This window comes from Triturus cristatus, chromosome 7 (assembly GCF_964204655.1).
Source record: "Triturus cristatus chromosome 7, aTriCri1.1, whole genome shotgun sequence".
NCBI classification, from domain to species: Eukaryota; Metazoa; Chordata; class Amphibia; order Caudata; family Salamandridae; genus Triturus; species Triturus cristatus.
This window is the reverse complement of record NC_140590.1, coordinates 89057194-89077948: the sequence shown is the minus strand read 5'-3', so window position 1 is coordinate 89077948 and position 20755 is coordinate 89057194. Positions and strand designations below refer to the sequence as shown.

At 44.4% G+C, this 20755-nt stretch overlaps 1 protein-coding gene across 5 annotated transcripts in view; it reads left to right on the top strand.

Annotated features, from left to right (window-relative positions):
• LOC146808892 (phospholipase A2 inhibitor gamma subunit B-like) overlaps positions 1–20755 on the top strand; it is a 460033-nt gene that overhangs the window by 200048 nt on the left and 239230 nt on the right. For 4 of the 5 annotated variants that reach the window (XM_085615706.1, XM_085615705.1, XM_085615704.1 and 1 more), the window contains exon 3: positions 7472–7591. The exons of the other annotated variant lie outside the window; for it this stretch is intronic. In XM_085615706.1, coding sequence (XP_085471832.1) covers positions 7472–7591 — 120 coding nt within the window. The remainder of the gene's footprint in view (positions 1–7471; positions 7592–20755) is intronic. 5 annotated transcript variants of the gene reach the window in all.

Genomic DNA, 20755 nt, shown 5'->3' with positions numbered 1-20755 from the left:
CAGTAATTAGATCTGTTTGACATGATGGAGTGATGGTTCATCGAATGTTCCCGAGATCAGTGCTTATGGATACGGTCCTGATTAAGCCTGGACAAAGCACTACGCTACGCTCGCATAGTTTGCGAAGTTTGCGCTACTTCGCACTACGCAAATTGCACGTAGCACAGTGCAAACACGCGTAGCGTTGCGTAGTGCAGCGGTCATTTTATGCTTGCTCGCGGTCCTCAACGTCAAGTTGGCGACCGCGAGCAAGCAAAATGACATCCCGGCGAGACTTTTTCCTCGTTCGCGATCAGCAACATCAAGTTGGTGATCGCGAGCGTGGAAAATAAACCTCCCGGCGAGATTCTCAACGCGGGGAGGTCAGGTTTCTCATTGCGAGTGGTTGCGTATGCTCGCGACCGCTTGCAGTGAGAAACTACCAGTCCGCGTTGACAAAGCTGCCGCTCGAGTAAATATCTGCTCGAGCGGCAGAAAACTACAGCTCGCACTGTGCAAGATGCCGTTTTCAATGATTGCACAGCGCCGGATGCTTGTCCGCACTGTGCAGTCATTGAAAACAGCATCTTGCACAGTGCGAACAGGGTACTACGCAGTTCGCGAAGTCCTACGCGTAGCTCGCGTAGTGCACTTTGCGTAGCTACGCATAGCGCTACTTCGCGAACTACGCCCAGGGTTAGTCCTGATGTGACCTTTTGATGGAGGCAGACCTTGCTGCACATCCTTCAGAAGCCTTTGACGCATTGTCACCGAATTGTGACCTCTGTTAGGACAATGCTTTGAGATGTGTACTAAAGCGCTCAGAAATCTGCCAGATTACCCTTCCAAGAATGCAAGTTTTTATATTATTTAAAGATTGTTTGGTCATCTTTGTCTTTTCTTGTATTTTTTTTAACACGTTTTACTGTTGGTGTTTTGTTTATGTGAAGCACCATGGTTTTCCCAATATATCATCTGTTATTCCCTGTGATGTCGCAGTCATATAGTCAGTCGTATGACTACCTCAATGACGTTACCATTTGAAGCCTGGTCCTTGAGCTTTGCTAGCGGCTCTGATTCCTGACTCGCAAAGAGATGCTCAAATCCGGTTACTGGTTCTTGGAGTGACGTCACACCCGGATAACCTGACGTTAGACTTCCGGTGTGATACCTTCGTTGGAAGGCTGGTTTGCGCGAGTGATGTCAAGGCTATGATTTTGGAGGGATGTTACTGGCTGGCATTATGTTTGTGGAGCCGCCAGTCGTACTCATGTTTCAGATATGAAGTTACAGTCTCATATTACATTCTTGGTTGCTAGCAGAGGTCGAAGTGGGCGGGATTGGAGGGGCACAACCTGCTCATACTTTTTTAATTTGTGATATGAAGTTCTCCTACTTTTTAGGTTGGTTCCCCTTCCTTCTGCAGTCGTGACTGGGTCACTTCACTGCCGTACCTCATAAACTCCCTTCAACGCAGCCCCCCTCTTATACGGAACTGTGGTCTATGGTTACTGGAGATGTCTACTGAAAAGCCCCAATCAAAAAATAAATATGTTACAAGCATTGGTAATGCATTGGTTTCGCCTATGCAATTCATAAAAAGCGGTTTTCATCAATCATCGTCCGAGAGAAGGAAAGAGCTCCCTGAAAGATAACACGGGAGTGGAGAGGATGTGGCGCAGCGGCCAGAGCTGATGACTCGAAAGCTGGGGATCTGGATTTGAGTCTCAGCGGTGCCGCCCAACATCCTATGATTCTATGCAAATCACTTAATCTCTCTGGGTGATAAATTGTTACATAAATGTGCTGCAAGAGTAAAAGGCAAAACTTTATGAAACTATAGTGCCACTAAAGCGGATATTAACAGTATATCGGCAGCAGGAAACCGATAAGAGAAGCAGACGAGGAACAAGCATTGATAAATTCAGGAAAATATGCTACAGCCATTAGAAATGGAGGAAAGGTAATTAGTATGCACAGGAACCAATGAGAAGCTAGGAAAGAGAATAGGCTTATGGAAGTTTCTTTTAAGTTTATATTAGAATAATAGATTTTTCAAGCATAGCAGCAGGCAAAACCTAAAAAAGGAAAGAAAATAAATTATTATTGAAGGGGGAGGAACCTATTGCCCGCCTAGCCTACCCAGCCTGAGCCTGCCATGCTTTGATGGAAAGTGCTTTATTGCTTTCCCATTAAACACGATAGCGGGGACATATGCATCTTTAATTCTCTCTAGGATGCATTTTGATGTTCATCTACGTCTAGTGCACACCATTTAAAGTGGGGCTACAAACACATTCAATTCTTTAATGTGTTACCTCTGCCATGAAACACTGCGTGATCGTCTTACAGTCCCCTTTACAGCTCATTTTCCGTTTGTGGGGCTATTTGAAGGCTATGGCTGTTAACAATTCCCCTGTGTCCCCCCCAGTGCTCTGCGTGGCACGACCTCGAGTGACGGTCCCCCACCCCTGTTGCTCCTCCTGAGACGCACCTATTGGCTTCTTCATGGTCAGCCTAGGGTGATGTAGCTAACCGCATGTTATGTTATGTTATTGACACTTTTAGAGAGCGACAAATACCCGGAGGTGTCCTGGCGCTGTCTAGAAAGTCCTGAGAAGTCAGGAGCCTGTGAATTCAGAGAGACATGAGATGGGAGGTTAATCATTAAGGAAAAGCCAAGTCTTAAGTTCCTTTCTGAAAGACAGCAGGTCAGGCAAGGTTCTAAGATAGAGTGGCAGATCATTCCAAGCCTTAACGGCCCCGTAAACAAAACTTCTACCTCCCCATCGAGCTTTCCTAATACGTGGGACTTGAGCCTGTTTAGTTCCTTTTGATCATAGGCTTCTTCCCGGGGCATACCATTGTATGCGCCGCTTTAAAAATTCTGGGCCTAGTCCATGCAAGGCCTTAAAAGCCATGGACAATGCCTTGAAACGTGTACGGCTTTTGATAGGGAGCCAATGCAGGGTTTTTCTTTCCAAAGTAACTGAGGAAAATCTGGAGGAGCCTGTAAGTAGTCGGACTGCCGCATTCTGCAGAATCTGTAATTTGTTCAACATACTTTGCTGAGCGTTCAGATAGAGTCTGTTACAGTAATCCAGTCTAGCAGTGACCAGAGCCCTTACCACCATATGCCTGCTGTCCCGAGGAAGCAAGGGTAACACTTTCCTCACCATTCTGATGGTGTACATGGTTTTAGATGTTAATTCTTTTATTTGGTGCTCAAGGGTCAATTTATCGTCCAGTATTATGCCGAGGTTTTTTACCTTTCTGGCTGGAATTGGGAGAGTGCCCATGGAGTCGGGCCAGCAGGCAGGGGTCCAAAGTTAGAGGTGTTACCAAACAATATTACCTCCGTTTTGTCCGAGTTTAGTTTCAGACAAGTTTTGGACATCCAACTGCCCACTGCCAACATACACTCCCGCAGACGCAATTCCGAATCCACCTCCCCCCCTGGTGTCAGTGATACAACAATTTGTGTATCATCTGCATAGGAGGTGATACCGAACCCATAGGACCTTATAACGGGTGCCAGAGCGCTAACATAAATGTTAAAAAGGGTGGGGCTGAGTGATGACCCCTGAGGGACCCCACAAGGTGTGGAGAATGGTTTCGACTGGAACTCCCCCAGGGTCACTGTGAGAAGTTGGCCTGATATATGATGTCACTAATTCTAGTGTACACCTTGTATCAGTCCAAACAACCCTTATGGTGATTGATTGTAAAGTCAACCTTATAGACCAGCTATCCTAGTGGTAGCATGGACAAGAGCAGTCTTAGGCTAAACTCTGAATGGCATGTGAAACCAGCTGTTATACCATATGTAATCCCTTGAATACCAAATAAAAGGACACCACAACAGATATATATATAAATAGAATGTATTTATTCTAGTCAAACCCTCAGCACTCTTTATGAGATTCGAGGTAAGTACAACACAGTCTTATTTAAGCATACATTAAGTCACACAGGTAATACAGTTAGGCCCTAGGGGCCACGCAAACCATATACTAAGTAAGTGGTATAAGAACCACTGCCACGAACACAGGATAGGCCTAGGCCTAGGGAATCGCTGGGGCTACACTATACTACCAAAGGTTAGGAAGTGGGAGGCCCACGGGACTCAGGTGCAGAGTGGAAACACTCGCGCGTAATGCGTAAAAGTCGATAGAAATGGAAGTTGTTAGAAATTAACAGTTTTAGGACACTTCTGGTATAGCTAGGAAGTCCAGACTCGGAAACTAGACCCTTGGATAGTCAATACCCTTGTGAGCACCGAAGTACTCAAGTTACCTAGCCCATGGGCTGCGGGTGCATAGGTGTGAACTTGCATCGGGTTTCGTCGTTGACTCCTATGGATGCCTGAAGGAAAGTTGCTGACAGGCAGTCAGTGAAGAGTGTCCGGTGGATCCCAAGGATGGGATCAAGAAGGAAGGATACCTGCAAGCAGAAGGGACAGAGTCTAGGTCACCAGCCAGGAGCTGTGAAGGAACCAGGTAGGAACCAGGCGATGTCGTGAAGATGCAGGTGAAGAGGTGAAGCTTGTCGCAGCAGCCACGTCCCACGAAGGCTCTTGCTGTCGGCGGCGTCAAAGTCGAGTCAGGACCCAACAAGCCTTGGCAAGCGGAACCCACGCAGGATGGAGGACTTGCTTCTGGTGCAGACCAGGAAGGTCTGGGGTGCTTCTCTTTCACGGAAGAGCGGGTGCCAGTCTGGAGGAGCCGGACCAGCAAGATGAAAACAAAGGTTCGTCGTCGCAGAGGTCACTAGCCAACGGGCAACCGGACAACACGTTGAGCAATTCAGGTGCAGAAGGGCCCCACGCAGAACACGTGAAGTGTGGGGAGCTGGTCTTCTTTGCAGATGGTGCTCGGGATGGGGGCTTCTCAATTCCCCAAGCACAGCCTCGAGGGAGCCTCGGAAGTCGCGCTAGTCAGGTACTAGCCACTTTTCCCAAGTCGCCGGTCCCACGTCTCTCGTCGCCTCCACGGGTCTCAGCTTCGCTGTAGATGTGGATCTGGGTCAGAGGTGTCTGGAAGTCTCGGCGCTGGTCAGTCTCTGCAGTCCCTCGTCGGATCAGTCGCACAGCAAGCAGCGGTCGCTGGATGGTGCCTGGTTGCCCAGGGTGGTCACTCCTGAGGTCGAATGTCGAAGGTCCAGAGTTTCTGTACAAGTTGCAGATTCAGGTTAATCTAATCTAGCACGGCTCAGCTACCTACTGATATACTGGGCTAGTGGGCTGGGCTACCTGCAAGGTCCCTCCTATGGGTGGGACCAGGAAGGGGAGTGGTTACACCCCCTTTCTTTTGTCCAGTTTCGCGCCAGAGCCTGAATGGCAGGATCTCAGGCCAACTAAGTCGAAAAACCAGCTAGACACTAGACAAAAAGTTGGGGGTAACCATAGTCAGCTATCCACCTTCCTACAGTCACCACTTGTTTTCTGTCAGCTAGAAAAGATTTGATACGGTCCCATGCTTTACCACCAATCCCACACGTCTTTAAACGACTCAGGAGTATTGAATGGTTGACCGTATTGAAGGCCGCGGACAAGTCAAGCAAGATCAGAGCTGCCTTGCCTCCCTGATCCACTGCCTCCCTAATCTCTTCAGTGGCCTTAATTAGGGCGGATTCTGTGCTATGGCCTGGCCCAAAACCATATTGAGTGGGGTCAAGCACGTGGGTGTCCTCCAGGAAGAGACTAAGTTGTCTGTTCATGAATTTTTCGACAAGTTTAGCCGGTAGGGGAAGTCCAGCTATTGGGCGAAAACTATTGGGATCATTAATCGGGAGGTTGGGTTTTTTCAACAATGGTAGAATAGATGCTAATTTCCAATGGCTGGGAAAGAGCCCTGATTCAAACATAAGGTTAAATATACTAGAGAGCTGGTCCGCAATCGGTCCTGAAGCTAGTTTAGCCACCTTAATGGGGCAAGGGTCAAATGGAGATCCTGAGTTAGCTTCCATCAAGATCTTTTGAATGTCCAAGGAGGACACTGACCAAAATGTGACAAAGGTCGGATAGGAGGCATGATCTAACCTCGAGCCCTCCCTGCTAGTATCCGGACTAATGGTGCTCCTTTTGCTAAAGACCGCCAAGATAGCCTCCACCATAGATAAGAAAAATTCGGCCAAATCATCGCACAGCAGTTGGCTAGGTTGGACCGGGCATGGCTTCGGTGCTGCCAGCTTGGCCACTGTCTTAAATAGTTCTTTGGCTGAATTACTTGAATCCAAAATCTGAGAGGCAAAGTATCTTTGTTTGGCAGTAACAATAACCTGTTTATATTTCTGGAGGCTGATTTTATAAACTTTTCTCTCGGATTCGTTATAATTACTCCTCCACCTACGTTCTCGCTGCTTGCAGATGAGCTTTTGAGATCTAATCTCCTGTGAGTACCAGGGAGCAGAAGGATGTGCTCTCTTTGGCCGCAAAATATGTGTTTTTGCATTACTGCGCTTTACAGATCCTGCTGTTAGTGACGTTAAACATTGAATGTAACCCAAAGAGGCTAGAAAATCCATTCAATAGTTCCTAAGTGGTTTTAATCACCCCGCTAATCATTCTTACGGCAATTTTCATTTCTTTCACAGGCCTACCCACTGCTTCCGCTTCGCACTGGCTGAACATATTCAGCTAGGGGTGGTCGTAAGCTGTACAGGCTGTTGTGCGTCCATCTCATCTCGCCCTGATTGCCTGGGTCAGGTCAGGTGGCTTGCAGCTTTGTGGCATCTGCAGAGTGGCAGGAAGTGTTTGAATCCGTTTAAGAGTGATTTTTATGTCCACATGCTCTTCCATTTCATCAGGCCCCTTTTGTACTGTATTTTTAGTGACATGATCGCATTTGCCTGATGTGCACAGAAATACCAGTGAGCTTTTAAAACTTTTGTCATATTCTCATGATGGTGTGTTGATTTAAAACAACGTCTGAAGGGGTGGGCTTTAGGTTTTGCCTGCACAATGCTTACGCTGTGCCTCTTTGGTGTTTCCTCCCCCCTTTATCTAATCTCCCCATAGCTGCAACCATTTCAAGTGTACTTGTCAGGTCCTTGTTTTTTTTCTTTGTCCTCCACACTTTACTTAATCTCCTTGCTTAATATGTACCACCAGTAACCAGTATTGCCTTTCTCAATAAACAAGTCATAGCACTTTAACAGAGTGTCAGTAACTTAGATTGCAGAACTGCTCACCAAGTTACAACTTACATAAAAAAACAGCTTATTATTAATCACATAGGTGAAATGTTTGTTCTTTGATGTCTGGGGTCACCTCTATTGGAGCCAAACTGAGTACCTAATGCACCCAGTTAGTACTAGACCCTCAGGGTAGCACAGTAGAACAGTCTAATCTTGTTTGCAAGGCACATAAAGGATGCATACATCTTTTATTTCTTTCAGAATAATGGCTCTGTATCGAATTACATAAACGTTTCGTACTTTTAAATACGTTTTGGGATCAGCTAACAAAGGACTTTTTATACCTCTGGTCTAGGAAATTCCCTCTCCTGTATAAAGTGCACCACCGACGAAAAACCCACCTGCACTGGCACTTCGGTGGTCTGTCAGTCAGATTCTAATGCTTGCGTTTCCAAACTGACTCAAACTTTAACTGGTAAGTCTTGGATTAGTGAAGGCATTAGAATTGTTTACGCCGCTGTCTATTCGTTGAAATGTTTGATCAACAAATTATATTACTCTGTTGATGGTTAACTAAACAATTTATTGAGATGATTTATTCAACTGAGACTAAACTAATTAGTAGTATTTGTTTTAAGGTCTGCTGTTGTACATTAATCCGCTCAGGTTAGGGATACAGAATCCTGCCTGCTGTCATGCAGCATCAGACCTGCAAGGAAGTATCTTGTATTGGTGATGTGACAGTTTCGTCCAAACAGAAACCCTCAGTCAACAAATCAGACTGATACAAATGTATCTTTAGCTGTCTAAACTTATGCTTAGTTCATGTCTGGTGTGTGCCCAGCAAACCCCTCAGCAGATCGTGTCCTTATTGAACCAGCAATCTTAAAAAACGCACCATCAAACTTGGTATTAAGACCCTCCTACGAAAGGGAGTGCCCGACCAGTAAGTGGCACTGGAATCTGATTCAAAACATTGATGTTCAGGAGACCAGAAACTGGGGATTTCAGATTGTACATGGCCCTGAAATGCCTTCAAAGAGGGGTCCTCTGGGTTTCTCAACTGCCAGAGATTCAGAGTTAGAAGGGAGATAGGATAGCACCAATCACTTGTATTCAGTGATATTCATAAACTTCAGTAGCTGTATCTTTGGCTTATAGCTGCTCTTGGAGAGGATCTTTTGTGGTCAGGCAAATCCAGGCATCTCAGGGTATGAAATGGACACTAAGGGCCTCATTTATGTGTTTTTGGCGCAGGGCAGCACAGCAAGTCACTTTGCTGCGCTGCCCTGCGTCAAAAGGAAAGGGCAGGAATACGCTGTATTATGATGTCCTCAGTATTGGGGTATTTTTCATAGATACATATGCTTCAATCATTCCCCGTCGTCGAAGTGGGAGTCCCAAGGTACATAAAAAGCAATAAGTAATTACTCTAACATTAAAGTTGAAAGAGAAAAACCATTCACTTTAATATCTTGTCCTAGACTTTAGATATGGTCCAAACGCCAGCCAATCAGGCTCCAGGCTCTCAGATTTTCTACCGCATGTCGTGTGAAGGGAGTCTCCCTGAGCTCTGCTCAGTACTTCTACTTTATCTTCTGGTTTCTTCAGATATTACTTCTGAACATGTCTTCTTCTAAAAGATCTCTCTTCAGGCATTGTGAATCTTGTGGGAAACTAAGACTTTTCTCAGATTATCCCCACACAAAATGTATCTGCTGTCTTCACCCAGACCACTAGGTGAGAGATTGTAAAACTGTAGAACATTTTCTCAAAAGACCTTGAGGGACAGGGAAGGACGTCTTCTTCTGTGGCTACAGAAGCTCAAGACAAAGGACAATCCTTTATCTAATGAGGAGAGTGATTCCTCTTTAAATACAACAGCTTCAAAAAAGAGAGCTAGTGAGGTGGAGCTGGTCTTTCCTAAGGCTGCTAAGGTGTTGTAAAAACATCATCACACCTCAAAACAGGAAGATCAGCCTTCATCTTCAAAAAAGGCATCTGTCTTTTTTAAGAGTCAATCTGTGCCCTCTACGCCTTCAAAATCCTCTTCAAAATTGAAGCAGGCGTCAATGTATCTTCCTGAGACACTTTTACCTCACAAAAAAGACGATATGAAGACATCGACGATTTCTTTCCACAACGAGAATTTGCCACAACTATGGTGACAACATCGGCTTTCTCTTCTCCTCAGCAAAATGATTGTCGTCGGCATCTTCTCCCTCGACGTTCGTATCAGTGAAGGTGAGGCCGTCTGTTATGTCAACATTATCTTTATCGTCATCGTCGACGAAAAAGAAGCAGCCCTTGTCAGGACCTTCGTCGACGTAAGCACCGTCGCCGCTGAGGCTGTCGGCGGCTCTCTAGGGTAAATCTTCTTCGTCGACGGTAGCCTTTTGACGGTAGCTTTGTCGACGGTAGCCTTGTCGACGGAGCCGAAGACCTCCGATACAGATCCTCGTCGACACAGTTTGTCGACATCCAGAATATCGACGGAAGAACCATTAATAAAATCTTCATCATTGACATCTGTAGTAGGCTTGACATCCGAGTCGATGCTTGTTCCATCGTCGATTATAGCTACTTCTGGGGTTGATTTAGGACTGCCTAAAAGAAAAACTTCTGAAGAGCTTTTATTGCCTATTCATACCTCTCCAAGTAAAGTATCTCCTTGAAATACATAAGAAATCTTTGACTATGGAGCAGATAATGATGATAGGTTTCGGCTGCTCGCAGTCCTTCTGAACTCCCTATAAAGTGCCAGGATGATGAAGATGAAGAATGCGTTTTTTATCCAGAGGTTACTAATCAGGGAAGACAAGCTGATCAGACAGTTCAAATGCCAATGCCTCTTGTCTCAAACTTGCAACATATGGTAGAGGATTACTACCGCATATTTCCTACCTCAGAGCCGTCCTCTTCTGTTCCTCAGATACCTATTCCGCAGCCATCCTTGCTCATCAGATCTCCCCCTCCAATTTTTCCAGTAGCCACAGTAACTCAACATCAGGACCGAGAGATTCATACTACTGATGAAGAAAGAGAAGAGGGAGAGTTGGACGAAATATCCCTTCCTAACGAATGGGATGATTTCCAGATCCAGACACCATCGCCTTCCAGTCCACCTCCTATGGATTCACCACCTGAGGATATAGGAGGTTTCCATATCCTTATGGAGAGAGCGGCAAAGAGATTTCAGCTTCCTATGGTCACCAAGCAAGCTGATTGTTTCTTTTATGACTTTAAGGAACAAATGAAGAGGCAGGTCTGTGCTATCCCTATTGTAGACTTCATATGGCAGGAGGTCTTAAAGGTCATGAAGACGCCAGCCTAAATTCCTGCATTCTTGCCTAAATTAGAAAAGAAATACAAGGCTCCGGATAACTCTCCTGCCTGTCTTATCGGTCAACCTAAACCTGGCACTGTGATATCACAGGTGGCACAACGCCGTGCCAGAAATCCTGCATCTCCGTTATCGGCCCCTCCTGATAGAGATGGAAGATGTCTCGATTCCATCTGCAAAAATGTTTTAACCATGGTGGCAACAACTGTCATTGCGGCCAATTCAATCGCTATCTTAGGCAGATATGACAGACAAATGTGGTCGGACATTTTGCCCCTTATAGAGTTGTTGCCGGAGGAATCCAAGGCTGACGCATACATTTTTTACAAGAGGGAGAAAGGATCTCTGCTGAGATTATTCACTGCGCAGTGGATGTTTCTTCCACAGGATTCTGCCAAATGGTTGGGGCTGCAGTCCTGAGGCGTCAGGGTTGGTCGAAGGATACTTCTTTTAGACAAGAAGTTCAAACAAAAGTGATCAACATGCCTTATGATGGTGAATCCCTATTTGGCCAACATATAGATGAAGCTCTTCAGACCATAAAAAAAGATACGGATACTGCAAAGGCTCTCGGCACTCTGCAATATAGAAAACAGCCCTTTTGTGGAGCAAGAGGTTGTGTCTCGTCATCCTTTCGAGGAGGATACAATCAATATAAACAATATCAATCGTACCAAGGTCAACCAAGGTACACATCTTCACAGCGCAACAGTCATTTAAGCAATCTCCAGCCGCTTCCTACAAGCATTACAGAGGATTGACTGCCTACAGAGGCAGAGCTAACTCCCACTGCCAACCACTTTTCCCATCAATCCGGTCAAAGTTGGAGAAAGAATCTCCCATTTCTTCTCCGAATGGTCTGCAATAACAACAGACAGATGGGTTTTGGACATAGTTTCCAGGGGTCACACTTTGGAATTCTTGAAGATTCCTCCAAATTATCCTCCCAGAGGTGGTCCTCCTGCTCATTTGAAGGAACTTTTGTCCCAAATAAAAATAATGTTAAAGAAAGTAGCGATCGAAGTTGTTCCAAAGTTACAGAAAGGAACAGGGTTCTATTCGAGGTTTTTCCTCATAAAAAAGAAATCAGGAGAGTGGCGCCACATTCCCTTCGTTCCCTCAACAAATTTCTAAAAGAGCAATCCTTCCGGATGTTGTCTCTTCAGGAGGTGCTTCTATTGATAAAACAGGAGGACTTCATGGCAACCCTAGACCTTCAGGATGCCTATTTTCATATCCCTATCCTTCCCAGACACAGAAAATTCATGCGCTTCAGAGTGGCTGGTAGAGATTTCCAATTCAAGGTCCTACCTTTGGGCCTTCGTTCAGTGCACCGAGTGTTCACCAAGGTTTAAGCACCGGTGGCGGCTCATCTTCTTGAGGATGGTGTCCAACTCTTCCCTTATCTGGACGACTGCCTCATAAAGGCAAAATCTTTTTCAGTAGCTAGCAGTCACCCTCAAAGATGTATTTCTCTCTTCCAGTCCTTGGTCTCTCGATAAATCTACCACAGTCTCAGTTAACCTCTTCAAAGGTAAAAACATTCTTAGAGGCAACCTTGGACACTCATCAGGCAAGGCCTTTGTCTCACAAGATAGTCAACAAAGGATTTACAAGTTAGCTGCTCTACTACTCGCAAAAAAGTCTATTTCTGTCCACAAGTTCAAATCGCTTCTGGGAATGTTGTCCTCTTGCATTCCCCTAATTCACAACTGTCGTCTGCGAATTAGACCATTGCAAGAGGAGCTGGACAAACAATGTCTGCAGATCTCAGGGTCCTTCGACGATGTTAACAGAGTAACACCTCAAATGAAAAAAGCGCTACTATAGTGGACTCACATCCCAAACACAGCAGCAGGCCTATCGTTTATAGTGGACTCACCAGGTTTCATAATAACAACTGATGCATCCCTCAAAGGCTAGGCAGCACATCTACAAGGACTGACAGTGAAGGGGAAGTGGGACAGTCAACAAAGAACATTTCAGATAAACGTCTTAGAGTTGATTGAGATATTCCTGGCTCTGAAATCCTTTTGCTCCATAATATCAGGAGCTTCAGTATTATTTCAGACAGAAAACACAACAGGCATGCATTATTTAAACAAGCAGGGAGGTACAAGATCAACTATGCTATCCCTTCAGGCTCAGCAAATTTGGGATTGGTTCATACAACATCAGATAACATTGACGGCAGTACATGTTCCAGGACAGGCCAACATCCTAGCGGACTCTCTGAGCAAGTCAATTACATCCAACCACGAATGGGAACTTCACCAACCAACATTGGATCACATCTTTCGGTTGTGGGGCAAACCGAGTTTGTATCTATTTGAAACCAGTCGGAACCGCAAATGCCAATTCTTCGCCAGCTGGCTACCCCAACAGGGATCGTGCGGGAATGCGTTTTCGATAAATTGGTCAATAATGTATGCGTACGCTTTTCCTCCGATTTCTTTAGTCCCAAGGGTGCTTCGGAAGATGAGGAAAGAACCCTGCCAAATACTTCTCATAGCCCCCAGGCGTCCTCACCAATTCTGTTTCACAGAGCTCCTACTCCTGTCGGAGTGCAAACCCAGACTATCGCACCCATTACAGAACTTGTTGACAATGAAGTCTGCCATCCGGATCCAACATCTCTGCGATTAGCAGCCTGGCTCCTAAATACTATGAGTTTGAAGACCTAGTTATACCTGCTCATTGCCGGGAGGTTCTAACCAACGCAAGTGCACCCTCCACTATAAAGACTTATAAACTCAAGTGGAAGAGATTCTGTCATTGGTGTGAAACCTCTGAAGTGCACCCTGTTTAGTCTCCACCAGAACAATTGCTGCCTTTTTTCCTCCAACTGGCAAAATCTGGCCTTTCTCATTCTACTATTAAGGTATTCCTTGCCGCAATTTCCAGATTTCGACGGCAAAATGGATCACAATCTCTTTGGTCTTCAAGAATTATAAAACAATTTCTCAAAAGATTATTTAGAATGGTCCCTCCAATTAGGCACCCTACTCCGCCTTGGCATCTTAACATTGTGTTAGCACAACTCATCAAAGCTCCATTTGAGCCTATTCATAGGGCTGATCTTAAATTAATTTCATGGAGAACATCACTTCTACTAGCTCTTACTTCGGCTAAATGAGTAAGCGACATACATGCTTTCACTACTCGACACCCTTTCCTCCAGTTTACTAAAGACTCTGTTGTACTTAGAACAAAGCAAACCTTTATTTCTAAGGTTCCATCGGATTTTCACTTAAACAAACCAGTCATTTTAAAGACTTTTTTCCCTAATCCACAGTCACCAGCGGAAAGGGCCTTACATTCTCTGGATGTTAAGAGATGGATAACATTTTATTTACAGAAAACAGCCTGTATCCGTAAAGCTGATCAGCTTTTTGTGGCCTATGGAAAGATAAGAAAAGGGTATCCAATGACTAAACAAACTGTTGCACGTTGGATTTCCTGTGCGATTAAATGTTGCCATCAGCAAGCGGGCAAGCCTCTGCATTCAACAGTAAAAGCGCATTCTACGAGAGCAGTCTCATCATCTACAGCTCTCTTTGCCGGTGTGCCTATTCAACAAATTTGCAGAGCAGCAACTTGGTCCTGCAGGCACATTTTTTCCAAGCATTACCGTCTAGAAGATGCCAGTAATGCTGATACAGCGGTGGGACAAGCGGTGCCACGTCATCTATTTATGTAAGGTGAGCCTCTATTATTCCCACCTCCTTTTAAGCTTTAAGATTGCTATTTAAAGATATATATGTATATATATATATAGTTTCAAGATTGTTATGAATCTATGCATGGACATTGTTAGATTGCCATATAGATATTTATCTATATATAAATAAGGGGTTCATGAGTATGTTTTACATTGGGTAACATGCAGTGTTCTTTCGTACTCTGTTTATGATATTCTCTCTGTAGGAATAATTTGAACCTATGTGATAACTGCTATCTACTCTGATCCAAGCATGTGAATCTATGAAAGATACCCCAATACTGGAGAAGAAAATAAATTACTTACCTGTAAACTGTGGTTCTCCAGTATTGGTATCTTTCATAGATGCACATGTGACCCACCCACCTCCCCATAGAGGCTCCCTGTTTTCTTATTGTACGTTTATATTACACTTGTGCTCGAAAATCTGAGAGCCTGGAGCCTCTGTGGAGAGGGTTCTAGAGGTGCTGTCGCCTGATTGGCTGGAGTTTGGACCATATCTAATGACTAGGAGGAGATATTAAAGTGAATGGTTTTTCTCTATTAACGTTAATGTAAGAGTAATTACTTATTGCTTTTTATGTACCGTGGGACTCCCACTTCGACGACGGGGAATGTTTTAAGCATGTGAATCTATGAAAGATACCAATACTGGATAAGTACAGTTTACAGGTAAGTAACTTATTTTCATATGATGCTTTCCTGTCCTTTCAGCTGGCGCACAATTTGGTGCCTAGCACCCTTGCGTCATGGAGCAAGGGTGTCTGCATTGTTGGCAGGATTGTTTTTATGCAGGAAGGACACCTTCCGGCACAAAAACAATCCATGTAGATGTTTTCCTCGTTCTATATGTGCTGCAGAATGCAGCACACATGGAAAGAGGAACAAACAAGGAGAAATTACAACATTTCTCCTTGTTACGCCTGCTCTGGGAAGGCGTAAGGTTTTGGCGCTGCCTCAGGTTTACGTGATTTTGTATATCTGGTGCAGCGTCAAAATCCATGGGTGTTGCATTGGAACACCCATCACTGCGCCCATAGAACACATCCTTGACGCAGAGTAAGGCAATGCAGAGCTTTGCGCTGCTGTGCCTTACTCCATATCTATGAGGCCATGCAAAGCCAGGCAGAGTGGCTTTGCTTTGCCTCACAGATATGATTGAGAGGCCTGTGCCACCGGAGAGTCAAGAATAGTGATGCTCCGGCTGTGCAGGCCTCTTGTAATTGAGGCCTTAGGTCTTTACTGGGGGTGCAATGTAGAAATATGGGCCCTCCTCCAAGCATGTAAGGAGGTGAGGCCTTCTGTGATAAAAACTACACAGCGAAACAAAGGGCCTCATTTACAAGTTTTTGATGAAAGACAGCCCTGAAAGACACTTTGCTACACTGCCCTGCGTCAAAAGGAAAGTACAGGAATGCATCATATTTATGATATACAGTGCATTCCTATCCTTTCCCACTGTGCTAGAGCTGTTTTAGCCGCCTTGCGCCAACGCAGGCAGGTTTGCACCACGGTGAAGGGTGTCTGCGTTGTAAGAATGATTGTTTTTAGCAGGAAGGGACATCTTCCTGCATAAAACAATCAATGGAGGCGCTTCCTACTTCACACTTAGAAAGAGGAAAAAACGAGGAGAAATAAATATATTTCTCCTCATTGCACCTCTCCTGGGAAGGTGTAGGCTTTTGATGCTGCCCCAGGTTTACGTGATTTTGTAAATCTGGGGCAGCGACAAAGCGTCAAAATCGATGGGTGTTGCGTGGGAACACCCACTGCAACGTCCATTGAACACCTCCTTGACACACACTAAGGCAAGGTAGCGATTTGCGCTGCTTTGCCTCACTCCATATCTTCGAGGCCATACAAAGCCACGCAGGGTGGCTTTGCGTCGCCTCATAGATATGACTGAGAGGCCTTTCACCACCGAAACATTAAAACAAGTGATGCTCCAGCAGCGCAGGCCTCTTGTAAATGAGGACCCAAGTCCCCTGCTGCTGTAACGCTGGAACTGTGAGCATGAGTGTGATTGGTGAAATATTCCTATGTTCATGCCCGCTAGATGGAAAATACTTCAGCCGTATTGTGTGTACAATGGAAATCCTAGTATTGTGTGTACAATGGAAATCCTAGTATTGTGTGTACAATGGAAATCCTAGTACTTCCTTCCAAAATGGGCAATGTCAGCAATTCAGTTTTTATTTTAGTTCAACCCCACTCCCCAAAAAATGTAAATATATAATACAATATTCAGAAAGCATTTACAAAATGTAAAAAACTACGATCAATTGAAAACAATTATAACAATCCATCAATAATACATGAAGTTAAAACCTCTGTTGGAAATTGCATATATCAGGATTTCATTTCTCTTGATTTCAACAACCAAAATTGAGTAAGGATGTTTAGATACTTTCATTAAATGTTTTCACAATTGTAGTACCATACAGCTGCAGTGAATTCAGTAATTACCCATTGCAGGCTTTATCCATTTCTTCATGGTATGTTTTTATGCCGGACAGTCCTTGACACAGTTATCAATTTCAATTGTTTCCTGATTACTGGGGCACCAAGCAACTGAAAAGAAAAAGGTCGGGGCCCTGTGATGTAGTGATTTCAAGTTTAGAATTGGTTTTAGGAAGGATCAATAGTACCCATGATCAGCAACCTGCCAATCACATCCTTCTGAAATAGCGTACGAGGAAACCATGTGGCTTGCTGCATTCTCCAGCCCAGGGCCATGCCACCAAACCCCACGATGATACTTTTGTGACGTTTCTTCTTGCTTTATTCAGAGATCATGTTTGCCCATTTTACCCATGCATAAGTGTAGGCTGGCTTGGCCCTTCTCGGATATTGCACCTGCGGTTCCCATGGATATTTCACCTACGGTTCCAATCACTAGTTCACATTTTCACAAACGAATCTCGTGTGCAGGATGCTTTAATTCAGCCACACTGAATCTTTTCCAACCCCATTGCTGGTAGGAGTGGCTCGACGCCTGTCTCCTGGGAAAGGGCAAGTAGATGCTTTAAAAACTCCTGATTTGCACTGGTGCCCTAAACCTCAACACCTGTCTACTGTGTTCTGAATAGCAAATGGCAGAGAACTGGGCATCGGTGGAGATACCACATCTACATTGTGACCTACTAGCCACTCAGCATACCCCTTCACTCTGCAGGTGTTCGTAAGAGGCATAACGAGATTAGAATATGGGAAAGCAGTTTGTGCAGGCTGCAGTGCATCAGAAGTATAGAAGAACTTTATTGATGTAAAATATTGACTGAACTTTTTTGGGGAGTTAACCATTACTCTGGCAAATTATGAATCCACTGCATGTTAATGGAGAGAGATCAATGCGTTTATCTTTCTCAAAACGAATAGCGATTTTAAAATGTGCAGTTTGTACAGCCTACTTTTATTAACGACTATTGATTTGAAAGTGTACAACAAACTGTTGGTGAATAGAAAAGCCTGGGTCATTCATCATGTGGTTTCTCCCGTGCAACACAGGTTTAACCCCGGAGAGACAAGCTTGCTCGCCTAAACATGGCTGCTGCTATATTTGATGGTGCAGCCGAAACTGGAAAGGGGAACTTGAACCTGCTTAATGTAGGAAAAGCATTTGACAGAGTCTCCTGGTCCATTTGAAGTTTTCCACAACAGAGATAGACTTTCATGCAGGCTGCTTGAATGGAATGCGTGTGCTCAGCATGAGTCTGAGTTCACAAGTTTTGTATTTTTGAGGCACAAGGCTCTCACCCCTGCTTTTTGTTTTATATTCAGTCACTTCTGTGCCATTTTATCAAAGTCAGACAAATTCTACCCGATTTTTAAATGTCAGTAAGTGGAAGCTCTCCACTTATAAAGATAATATTGCTATCTGTTCTTCTGATTGATTCATACCCTGCTTTTGAAGCAGTCATGGGCAAAGCCCACACATTTGGTGCATTTCAAGGTATTTACTGAATATTAGCAATACTCAGATTCTCAGGAGTGAGAAACCAATAGTGTCGATAAATAGAATAGTTGACTCATCCCTTTACTGTAGGATTGCATTCTCCCATGGAGGTATAAATATGACCAGTATAAATTGAGTCAACATTATAGGAGCCTGTCACTGTTATGCATGAAAGAGATTGATCATTTCCGAAGGAGATAGGCCAGTTTAATATTCGAAATAAGATGCTTTTTTCCATGTTTTTTAATAAATTTTTTACAGATCCACTGCTGATAATCCACTGTTACACTTCAGTATCGTTCAACGGATCAGTGCTGGCATCAGTAATATCTTGATTTTCCGAAGGAAATTGGATTGTTTAGTTTTCTTTTCAGTCAGTTTTATTCGGCAAATGACATAAAAACATTGGAAAAATTAAAATTATCCCAAAAAAATTTGATAAAAGAAATGTACGCAATTCATATTACCAAATTTGTAGAAACCAAAAAATTACCCAGAGTAAGATCTTATGTAGTAACATTTTACCATAGCCAGGTAGAGAATTTTGGAAAAGCCCTAAATAGCATAATGCTTTCTACCTTTAGTGCCCAATGAATTTAGCTCATAAATAAATCACAAGTATGCTACGAATCAAAGTGCTGTAAAAGTTGCAAGACCTTTGGCAAAGACTTCCCTATTTTCACAATCTCTGAGGCAAAGAGTGTTGTTATAAAATAGGAATAAAATGCGGTCTAATATACATCCTGCCTAAGCCCTTGATTCGACCTGATGAATTGGGTAACTTCTCCATTCTGTCCATAGGGGACTTGGGTGGTTGTGCCCCAATACAAACTTTTAAGGAGGACTGCCAGAGAGATCTCAGTACCCACCACCTCCATCAGGTCCCCCTCTCTCCACCATGTCAAATGCACAGACAAGGTCAATAAATGCAATATGCGAAGAACCTCTCGTGCCTTCGACATATTTCCCCATTAAAAAAAATAAATTCAGGGAATGTTCAACTGTGCCCAACCCTTGACGTGAATCATATTGCACACCAGAGAAAAAATGATTTGCTTCAGTCCAGTCTTCCAGCGAATGAAGAATTACCCTCCCTAAGATTTTTACAGCCAAGTCAAGGAGATAAATAGGACGAGAAAAGGCCATGAGATTTCTAACCCGCTTTTTAAAGATCTGTGCAATAGTAGACTCCCTCCAGAAATTAAGTGGTCTATCCTTTAATAGAGCTCGAAATACATTTGTTAATAGAAGTGACCGCAATGTGGGGTTCTGCCTGAAAACCTCAATTGTAACCCCGTCAGGGGATGGCTGCTTTGCCTGCGGGGCTCCTTAGAATGGCTTTTGAAACTTTGCTTACCTCAATCGAGCTATTTAAAAAGGAACCACTGTCGAAAATGAGATACTGGGGGGTCTAAGAACGCTGATGGGGGCAATAAGGTATTGTCTTGATGAAAAGCGGGACACCCACTCTTCAGCAGGAATTAGATATGGCCACCGTAGTGGTCATTCCTAAGTCAAGTCCCTCAGCTAACAACTATGTGGCGTATCGCCCTATCTCGCTTATTAATAGTGAGATAAAGATTTTTGCCACTGTTCTGGCCACATGTCTTAGAACTTTCCTTGGTACCCTTATGCATTTAGATCAATGTGGCTTTATGCCAGATAGGAGTAAGAGGCGCATTGTCTCAGATGCCTTCGTGTTGCATTGGCACACCAACACCTTTTGTCCCCCTCTCTGGCCTTGTTATTGATAGAATTTGAGAAGGCCTTTGATACGGTTGACTGGACCTACCTGGCACAAGTTCTTCAAAAGCCAGGGCTGGGCCTCGCTTCTGCAATTACGTCAAACTGCTCTACTCCAGTTCAACCGCCCAAGTGCATATTAATGTCATGGTCTTGAACCCATTTCCTATTTGCCGTGGTCCCTGACAGGGTAGCCCCCTGACTCCGATTCTTTTTGCTCTTGTCATTGAACCTTTGCATGACTTATACGCAGCTATGCAAGGTCAGGGGCTGGGAGTGGGAGAGGGACACTGGGCAGGAAGACCATATGGCATTCTATGAACACAATGTCCTTTTGTTCCTATCGAGACCTGAAGGCACCGGCCCACGCTGCCTTCATCTCCTTCAACTATTTGCAGAGGCTTCTGGTCTACATATGAACTTATGAAGTTGATCTTGGATCCCCTCCATCCTTACTCGCAACTGTGTTGCCTGGCAAGATACTATACCAATACGGAGGCTGAACTTTCAATATTTTGGTATCCAAGTGGCACTCTACCCTGATTTGATTTGGAACCTTAGCTTGACGCAGCTTCTCCGTAAGGTGAAGGCAGACTTGAACAGATGGCAAGCTATCCCACTTAATGTGATGGGCTGCATCGCTCCCTGTAGGATGAAGACTCCTCACGCCACACCATTGTCGTTGCTGTCAGCTATGTACTCGACGTCAACGGCCCGTCGACAGAAGGAAAAAAGATTCTACCATCAAAGCCAGCATTTCAGGACTATTCTAAGGTTTCACCATTGCCCCCAACTCACCTTCTGGATTTCCAGGAATCTGAGGATGAAGGCTTATTTGGCCCTGCCTACAGTCCTTCCCAGTTGAAGAGTAAATGCC